Genomic DNA, 10,397 nt, shown 5'->3' with positions numbered 1-10,397 from the left:
TTAGTGCAGGAATATCCGCCCGTGACCTGCCCCTCAAAAAAAAAATTAAGAAATCTATTTACCATGCAGACAGCACACGCACACATGCCTAAACTCAAGAAGAATGCTTTTGCACATCCAGGGGTCCTTTTACTAAAGCACATAGGCGCCTACTCAGCTTATTTTCGAAACAGAAGGGCACCAGTCTTTCGACACAAATCAGAAGATGGCCGCCCTACTCTCATGGGCGCCCAAATCGGCATAAATCGAAAGCCGATTTTGGGCGCCTCGAACTGCTTTCCACCGCGGGGACGACCAAAGCTCAAAGGACGTGTCGGCAGCGTACTGAAGGCAGGATGGGGCGTGGTTAAGAGATGGCTGTCCTTGGCCAATAATGGAAAAAAGAAGGGCGTCCCCTGACGAGCATTTGGCCGACTTTACTTGGTCCCTTTTTGTTCACGACCCAAGCCTCGAAAAGGTGCCCGAACTGACCAGATGACCACCAGAGGGAATCAGGGATCACCTCCCCTTACTCCCCCAGTGGTCACCAACCCCCTGCCACCCAAAAAAACAAATTAAAAAACATTTTTACAGCCTCTATACCAGCCTCAAATGTCATACCCAGCTCCATGACAGCAGTATGCAAGTCCCTGGAGCAGTTTTAGTGAGTGCAGTGCACCTCAGGCAGGCAGACCCAAGCCCATCCCCCCTACCTCTTACACTTATGGTGGTAAATGTTGAGCCTCCAACCCCTCCCCCAAACCCACTGTACCCACATGTAGGTGCCCCCTTCATCCCTAAGGGCTATGGTAATGGTGTACAGTTGTGGGGAGTGGGTTTTGGGGGGCTCAGCTCACAAGATAAGGGAGCTATGCACATGGGAGCAATTTATGAAGTCCACTGCAGTGCCCCCTAGGGTGCCCGGTTGGTGTCCTGACATGTCAGGGGGACCAGTGCATTACGAATGCTGGCTCCTCCCACAACCAAATGCCTTGGATTTGGTCATTTTTAAGATGGGCGCCCTCGGTTTCCATTATCGGCGAAAACCGAGTTCACCCATCTCTAAGGTCAGCCTAAATGTTGGGATTTTGGGCCGGTCCGGACCGTATTATCGAAACAAAAGATGGGCGCCCATCTGTTCGATAATACGGTTGGCTCCGCCCCTTCCGGTTGCCGTCCCGGAGATGGGTGCCCTTAGAGATGGGCGCCCCTGTTCGATTATGCCCTCTACATATGTACATACGTGCGTCAAATTAGAACTACCGCCTGCCCTGGGCGGTAATTCTAATTTTTACACACATCCAATACATGCGCCAGAAATTATTTTTTATTTCTGGTGCACTGCACAAACTGGGCGGTCTTCGGCAGTGTACTCATGCTGACGATTACCGCCTGGTTGACATGCGAGACCTTACCGCTAAGTCAATGGTTGGCCCAAAATGGACACATGCCAATTTTTTTTCGCAGCAGGTCCATTTTCGGCCAAAAAAAGGCCTTTTTTTTTCACAGACGCGCTGAAAAAACGGACCTGCAAAACAAGTGCCTAAAATTGCGCAGGCCATTTTTTAGTGCACCTTAGTAAAAAGCCCCCCTCCCCCCAGTGTTAGGCTTTTTTTCCTGCATTAAGCAGCTTAGTAAAAGCGCCCCTAAGATAAATATATAATAGCATGGTAAGATAGTAAATGACGGCAAAGAAGACCTGCAAGGTCTAGCCAATCTGCCCAACAAGATAAACTCATAAGATATGATATGATTACTACTAATCATCATTTCTATAGCGCTACTAGATGTATGCAGCGCTGTACACTTGAACATGAAGAGATAGTCCCTGCTCGACAGAGCTTACAATCTAATTAGGACAGACAAACAGGACAAACAAGAGATAACGGAATATTAAAGTGAATATGATAAAAATAAGGGTTCTGAACAAGTGAATAAGGGTTAGGAGTTAAAAGCAGCATCAAAAAGGTGGGCTTTTAGCTTAGATTTGAAGATGGCCAGAGATGGAGCTTGACGTACTAGCTCAGGAAGTCTATTCCAGGCACATGGTGCAGCAAGATAAAAGGAACGGAGTCTGGACTTAGCGGTGGAGGAGAAGGGTGCAGTTAAGAGAGATTTACCCAGTGAACGGAGTTCCCGGGGAGGAGTATAGGGAGAGATGAGAGTGGAGAGGTACTGAGGAGCTGCAGAGTGAATGCACTTGTAGGTCAATAAGAGGAGTTTGAACTGTATGCGGAAACAGATAGAAAGCCAGTGAAGTGACTTGAGGAGAGGGCTAATATGAGCATAACGACACTGGCGGAATATTAGTCGTGCAGCAGATTTTGGACAGATTGAAGAGAAGAGAGATGGCTAAGTGGGAGACCTGTGAGAAGCAAGTTGCAATAGTCTAAGCGAGAGGTGATAGGAGTGTGGACGAGGGTTCTGGTAGTGATTTGATATAACATATTTGTATTTGACCTTATCTGTCTTTGCCATTTCTAGGACACAGACCATGGAAGTCTGCCTGGCACTGGCCTAATTTTAACTACTGGAGTTGCCATCGAAGCACACTCCAGCCCAACCAGATCTGTCTAGCCATAACCAACATACAGACCGCAGAAGTCTACCCTGCGTAGCCTTTCTTCCCAACCACTGGATTTTCCTTCCAATCACTGTTAAGTTCTGTTTTGATTCCTATCTCTCTTTCTACATAGGGAAAAGCTCTTAGGGCCCTTTTACCAAGCTGCAGTCAAAAGGGCCCTGCAGTAGCAACGATGGCCATTCTTGCCATGTGCCAGGGCCCTTTTAACCACAGCAGGAGCATGATAGACCATGAAAAGTCTGTCGGTCAGGTAGGATTGAAATCTTAACAAAGCTGTATCGCAGATGTTATAATCAACTTAGTGCCTAGATTTATAATCAGAAGTTCCTTAAACCTTAAAAAGAAATCATCACCAAAACAAATAGCACTAGGCCCTCTTCTATTAATGGCATTTAAAGTTAGGTTGCAAATCTAATACCAGCTTGAATACTGAGCAGTTTATCTCCCAGTCTCTATAAACTGATCGATATCTTAAATAAAGGAGACCTCAAAGCTTCCTAGTGAAACAATTCAACAGCACCCATCTGAAGAGGTTCAGCGGCTGAATCAAACCCTGATACTTAGGGTTACACAGAGAATCATTCGGGACAGTGTGATAAAGAAATGGGAAAGCATTTCAGTCATTGAAGTGCAGACCTATCGCTTCACAACTGATCTGTGATTAAAGCAAATCATAAACAAATGGGTTGTCACTCTTTCATTGCTTTAGGGCCCCTTTTACCAAGCTACAGCAAGAGGAGGCCAGCTCTGGCATCGGCACATGTTTTACACGTGCGCCAAGGCCTCCTTTTACTGCTGCTGGTAAAAGGGAAATTGAGGTAGCGGTAATGGCTCCCATGTTAACCCGGTGGTAACTGGGCAGTGAGTGGCACTGCCCAATTACCGCCAGGTACACTCCAGCACTTCAAACATTCTTTATGAAGAAGCCCCCAGGATATATGAACACCCTAATCAATCTTCCAGCCAGGAATACATCAAGCACATCCCGTTCATTCCTAAATCTCCATTATCCTACCTGTAACGGCCTCAAATATAAACCCACTTAACGCTTCATCCTTTTCCTTTATCAGCACCCAATTATGGAATGCACTGTCAAAATTACTCAAAACCATCTCACCTTTAGGAAATTACTCAAGACCAGCCTATTCCGGAAGGCTTACTCCCAGGCTCCAACTAAAACCCAAAGTCCTTCAAAACAGCATATAAATGGACCATTTTGGATTCTCTTACCTTTACCCTTTTTCCCTTGATACCCTGTTCTTTCTATCCACTCTGACCACCACAATCTATTGTATTTGTATAACTACTGGACTGGCGATAGCCTTTTCGGTCTATTGTGGGCCACATTGAGCCTGCAAACATGTGGGAAAATATGGGGTATAAATGTGATAAATAAATAAATATTTGTAGCACTGGAAATGAAGGCGTGCTAGGGGTGTGAAGCACCACTGGGCTACTACGGTAGCCCGGTGGTACTTCCTGTATAGCGAGCGGTAAGCCCACATTGGGCTTACCGCTGCTTAGTAAAAGGAGCCCTTAGTTCTTGTCTCTACCAGCTTGGGTGCTCCACACAATCTTTTAGCTGTGTTAATCATCCCAATCCCTCATGTAGTATTGTTTATCGTATACCACTTTGAAGCCACTTCCATGGCCAATGGCAATATTTATTTATTTATTTGTTTGTTGCATTTGTATCCCACATTTTCCCACCTATTTTTTTTATTTTTTTGTTACATTTGTACCCCGCGCTTTCACACTCATGGCAGGCTCAATGTGGCTTACAATATTACATCATGGCAGGCGCCAGTCAAGAGTAGATAAACAATTGGTTACATACAAAGAAACAAGTGTAACATAATGGATATAATCAATTCAGTAAATCAGAAAACAGTCGAACTATCAAGTAAGTAGTGATGCATTGGAGCTCCTATTATTGATTATTATGGTAAGCCTTGTTAAAGAGAAATGTTTTTAGTGTTTTTCGAAAGTTGATTAAGTCGTGAATAGTTCTCAAGCCTTGTAAATAAATAAGTCACACAGCTAAGAATAAGTTCTCAAAAATGAAAGATAAGACTTTTGTTTTGCATAATTTTGTGATCTCTGGGACAAGCAAAAAAAAAGTCAAGAAATGATATTGCACAAAATTTGCGAAGGTATGACCTCAAAAGCTATTCACAAGTATGGCAAGGTAGTCTAATGAAAAACGTGAACTATCATGGCAAATATAGATTCAAAGGACAATTAATAAGGCCTGTGTGTCCAGGGATCAGATCTCAAAGGGGTCCAGAAACCAGCATAAACAATCCAGACTCATCAGGCTCTTCCTACCAGAGATGCAGGATCCATTGATCAACAAAGTAAGTGATGACATCTTTCTTCGCTATAGACTAGACGCCATACTAATGTTCTCCGATATGAGGTATTCTTGAAACTAGTGTGCAAATGCTCTTATTGTGAATATTTTTATGTTTCTTTGGTTATTTGTAGGCAGAATTGTAATCCTGAAATTCAATCGTCTACTCTAACTAGATTCTTATTCCTTTGCTAATACAGATATGTAGTTTCCCCATACAATTCTGCTCAGTGCAATATTTATAAAATCATTTATGCTTTTTAAATAATGCATTTGGGGTCACAAGTTGACTTAAATACTCAAGTAGACATTAGCAGGAATATGATCGAAGATGTCTCGTGTCCTTATTAGCAGCTTGGATAAAACAGAAGGGAAGAGAAGGTCAATTCTTCGAAATATCCTACAAAAATACGTTTATAAAACAAAATATCCTTTCTAGATTTCTAAATTAGGATTATTATTGTTTCTTATACTTGCATATAACTATTGCTATAGATAGAGAGACCAACTGCCGTATATCAGTCGATTGTTCACACATCTTGTGCTGTATAGATAGAGAACCCATACTCTGAAAAGGATGGAATCAAAGCCAAACTTAAATGATCTTCGCACTTTAAACAGTGCATAGAGGGGTGTATCCTGCATGGAGTGGCAGATACAACTCTGACCACCTTGATGGACAGACTGGATGGACCATATAAGTTATAGGTCTTTCTCCTGTTATTATGCTTCCACGTTCCTGTGTAACTCAGTCTTAAATCGCTGGAGATCCAGGAATCTGTGTTTGGATGGAGCTGTGTTCGTTCTGTTTCATGTATTGTCTAGGATGGATCCTCCACCAGATGTCATTCATCTGCTGTCATAGAAAGTGTGATAATAGAAAATAGAATTGAACACATAGGAAAAGAGGGGAGGGATGACAGAGGTATAATAAGAATTGTAGAATCATTTTAACTGTCCCAAATCTTCAATCCTTACACCAGACTGTTTGCTATAAATTCAAAATCACGTTATCTTTGAAGTTCACTGGCTTATGTAAGCTTCTTCTCTTGCGATAAATATTGGAACTAGAATCAGGGTTTTGGATTGTTTTATTTGAAAATAATGTTTAATTAAGAAGGCAAATACTCAATTGCCTGAATTAAAATTAATTTATTGATTGATCCATAGATACAGTGAGACAGAGGACCCTTTCGGACTGAGCAACCTAGTAAATTCTTGAACTATGACTTCATCTCAGAGGCAAGTTAGCATTGTGGTCTCTTATTGTCTGAAATCTCTCCACTCGATATTCAAAAGGCCTTAGCCGGGAAGGAGTGGTTCCTAACCTGATAAACCCCACTGAGTTACCCTGCCATTTCCTGGCTGGTTAGATTAGGGGTGGGCTGGGGGAAGAACATGGGCAGAACACCTACTTAGCTGGTTAATGGAAACTTATTGGCAGTCTATTTTCGTCAGAACATTTACTATCAAAGCTTAAGAGCTGCTTACCGTAGAGTACGGAAGATTCATTTTCTGTGCTCAGCTGATCCTTTACCCTCAAGTGGTCTGCTGAAAGAATTTGCTTAACAATGTTTCAAGAGATGTTCAGCAAATTCCAGAAACCCCTGACCTTGTAAACAATGATCTTAGAATCTAAGCTGCATAATATAATTTAGTTTCGCTTCGTTTATTAAAAAATTTGATATACCACCCGGTCATAACGGATCATGGCTTTTTACAATAAAACAAATACATCATCAAGATATAATAGAAAATAACTCCATAATTCATATAAAGGAAAGTCCTAAATCATCCACACTAAGAATTCGTTCATCCTCAAAAAGGGAATAAAAACGGAAAAAAACCCAAACCTGCCGCTGACTCATCAATATATTTATATAATTACATATGATACAATACTCATATTTTTTCTAAGTGTGGCTTTATGATTATTTCCCTAGGGGTACTCTTAAGGCAATCATTTATTTAATGATCTCCATAAAAATATATAAATGTTTCTTTTCAATGCCTATGTCGTCATTGTGCAAAATAGTCAGTAATATGCTAATAAGAATTTCTCAGGACATTACAAAACATTGAAAGCTGTAGATTATTAAAAATATATAATCTTGACTGCTTTGTTCTCTTGTGGCTGTACACATTTACATACTGAGGATAAGTTCTAGAGCCTGTGGTTAGTCTATTTACCACAACTACTACTGTTACTGTTTAACTACAGTAACATAGTAGATGACGGCAGGTAAAGACCTGTACGGTCCATTCAGTCTGCCCAAAAAGATAAACTCATTGTACATGGGGCTTTATATATGTGCCTGACCTTGATTTGTCCTTGTCATTTTCAGGAACAGACTATAGAAGTCTGCCCAGCACTAGGTTTGCCTCCCAATCTCCACTAAGCTTCGGTCGATCCATTCCTTCTGAACAGGATTCCTTTGTGTTTATCCCACACGTTTGAATTCCGTTACCGTTTTCATCTCCACCACCTCCCGCGGGAGGGCATTCCAAGTATCCACCACCCTCTCCGCGAAAAAATGCTTCCTGACATTTTTCCTGAGGCTGCTCCCCTTCAACCTCAATTCATGTCCTCTAGTTCTACCACCTTCCCGTCTCCAGAAAAGTTTGCGGATTAAATCTTTCAAATATTTGAACAACTGTATCATATTACCCTTGATTCTCCTTTCCTCCAGGATATACATGTTCAGGTCAGTAAGTCTCTCCTCGTACGGTTTGCAACACAAATTCCATACCATTTTTGTAGCTTTCTTTGCACTGCTTCAAGTATTTTTACATCCTTAGCAAGATACAGCCTCCAAAACTGAACCCAGTACTCCAGGTGGGGCCTCACTAATGACTTGTACAGGGGCATCAACACCTTCTGCTAGTTACACCTCTCTATATACAGCCCAGCATCCTTCTGGCTATGGCCACTGCCTTGTCACACTGTTTCATCGCCTTCAGATCCTCAGATACTATCACCCCAAGATCCCTCTCCCTGCCTATGCATATCAGACTCTCACCACCTAACACATATGTCTTCTGTGGATTTCTACTCCCTAAGTGCATAACTTTGCAGTTCTTTGCATTGAATTTTAATTGCCAAATATTAGACCATTCTTTTAGTTTCTACAGATCCTTTTTCATGTTTTCCACTCCCTCCAGGATGTCCACTCTGTTACAAATCTTGGTATCATCCACAAAAAGGCAAACTTTACCTTCTAAGGTACCTTTGGTAATTTCACTCACAAATATATTGAACAGAATCAACCCCAGCACTGATCCTTGAAGCACTCCACTACTCAGCTTTCCCTCCTCAGAGTGAATTCCATTAACCACCACCCCCTGGCGTCTGTCCGTCAACCAGTTCACCACATTAGGTCCTATCTTCAGCCTGTCAATTGTATTCAAGAGCCTCCTGTGGGGAACCGTGTCAAAAGCTTTGCTGAAATCTAAGTAAATTACATCTATCGTACGTCCCGATCCAGTTCTCTGGTCACCCAGTCAAAGAATTCAATAAGATTCATTTGGCTCAATTTACCTTTGGTAAAACCATGTTGTCTTGGATCTTGCAACTTATTGAATTCCAGGAAATTCACTATCCTTTCCTTCAGCTTCGCTTCCATTAGTTTTCCAATAACCGAAGTGAGGCTTACCGGTCTGTAGTTTCCAGCTTCTTCTCTGTCACCACTTTTGTGAAGAAGGACCACATCCGCTCTTCTCCAATCCCACAGAACCTCCCCTTCTCCAAGGATTTATGAAACGAATCTTAATAATAAAAAGGATTAGTTGTAGTTTTATTGAATCCTGACCCTTCTCATGTATTACCTTAGCATTTATATGAAGGTTTGTTACTATTTACTAGTCTCAGTGTTTCCTAGTTTCTCTTCATTTTCCCCTTATTCTCTGCCTTCTTCTTTGTTACAGCACTCCTATGAAGCACGAGTACAAGGAAACAGGAAATCACTCCAATGTGATAGAATTCCTGATTTTGGGATTCTCAGAGTTCCCAGAGCTGCAGATTCCTCTCTTCACTTTCTTCTCAATCCTCTACCTGATGGCTGTGCTGGGGAACCTCCTCATTATCTGCATAGTATGTGTTGATCGACACCTCCACAACCCTATGTATTTCTTCTTGGCCAACTTGTCTTTCCTAGATATCACTTCTGTGACGGTCACTATGCCAAAATTACTGGCAATCCTCCTGGCACAAAATAATACCATATCTTTCAATGACTGTATTGTACAGATGTATAGTTTTACAGCACTTGTTGAGGTAGAATTTCTGCTTCTAACCGCCATGGCATATGATCGTTATGTTGCGATATGCAATCCTCTACGCTACCCAATCATCATGAATGCAAAGGTCTGTGCTCTTCTAGCAGCTGCCTCATGGATAGCAGCTCTTCTTGAGACATTACCACATGCTATCATTATATCCCAATTTTCGTTTTGTAACTCAAGTGTAATAAATCACTTCTTCTGTGATTTCACAGCACTGGTGAAACTTTCTTGCACAGATACCACAATCATTGACACGTTGACTTTTGTGATATCAGCATTTTCAGTCTTTACCCCATTTCTGTTAACTCTGACATCCTATGTGTTTATCATCTCCACCATACTGAAAATCCATTCTAAGGAAGGGAAAAGCAAGGCCTTCTCCACCTGCTCGAGCCACCTGACAGTCATCAGTCTCTTATATGGGACCCTGATAGGAGTTTATGTGCAACCCAATTCAGGTGACTCTGCAAAATCAAACAAGCTGCCTACTGCAATATATGTAGTCACTCTCCCACTACTGAACCCACTTATTTATAGTCTGAGAAGTAAAGAGTTAAACGTGGCTCTGAAAAAAGCTATCAGCAGGAAGTCAGTTTTGTAACTCTCTGAACACTTTCTGAAGTGCAGAGGTCAGGCATGAGAACATAACTGTAGATTGCTATAAGCAGATGAGCATCTTCGGAATTTCATCGATCTGGATATATTTGATTTAGTCATGCAGGCAATGTCCAAAGCATATAAGAAATAACGTGGAGTGGGTTATTCCAGGGTCAGGAATTCAATGAAACCAGCAAGGAAAAGCTTCAGTGGCGTACCAAGGGGGGGGGGGGGGGGGGGCGGTGGGGCAGTCCACCCCAGGTGCACGCAGCTAGGGGGTGCCGCGCGCCAGTCAGCGTCGTTCATTTCCATGGAAACGAACGACGCTAAACGGCGCGCGGCACCCCCCCCCAGCGGCGTGCACCCGGGGGTGAGGGGGTTCTTTCGCCAGGGTGCGGGGGGTCCTTTCGACGGGGGGGTCACACTGCATGGGGGGGGCGCTGCACCCGGGGGGCGGGGCGCATCGGCGATCCGCCCCGGGTGTCAGCGCCCCTAGAAACGCCACTGAAAAGCTTTTAAAAGTTTAATAAAATAGACAATTGTTGTACTTATCATTGTGAGGATGCCTTGAGGCCATGAAAATTGCGCTATTGCTGAAGCTAA

The 10,397-nt window shown here is 42.6% G+C and overlaps 1 protein-coding gene across 1 annotated transcript; it reads left to right on the top strand.

Annotated features, from left to right (window-relative positions):
* Window positions 1–8,847: 8,847 nt before the first annotated feature.
* On the top strand, window positions 8,848–9,798 carry LOC115457025 (olfactory receptor 5F1-like). The gene has a single exon (XM_030186450.1). It carries the CDS (start codon window positions 8,848–8,850, stop codon window positions 9,796–9,798), a length of 951 nt encoding a protein of 316 aa, XP_030042310.1.
* Window positions 9,799–10,397: the final 599 nt, after the last annotated feature.

The sequence above is a fragment of the Microcaecilia unicolor genome, chromosome 14, assembly GCF_901765095.1.
Source record: "Microcaecilia unicolor chromosome 14, aMicUni1.1, whole genome shotgun sequence".
NCBI classification, from domain to species: Eukaryota; Metazoa; Chordata; class Amphibia; order Gymnophiona; family Siphonopidae; genus Microcaecilia; species Microcaecilia unicolor.
This window is presented reverse-complemented; position numbering and strand designations above follow the sequence as displayed.

Excerpts from the sequence above, each read along its gene's own strand:
- LOC115457025 (XM_030186450.1), top strand. The coding sequence starts at position 8,848 with ATGAAGCACGAGTACAAGGAAACAGGAAATCACTCCAATGTGATAGAA.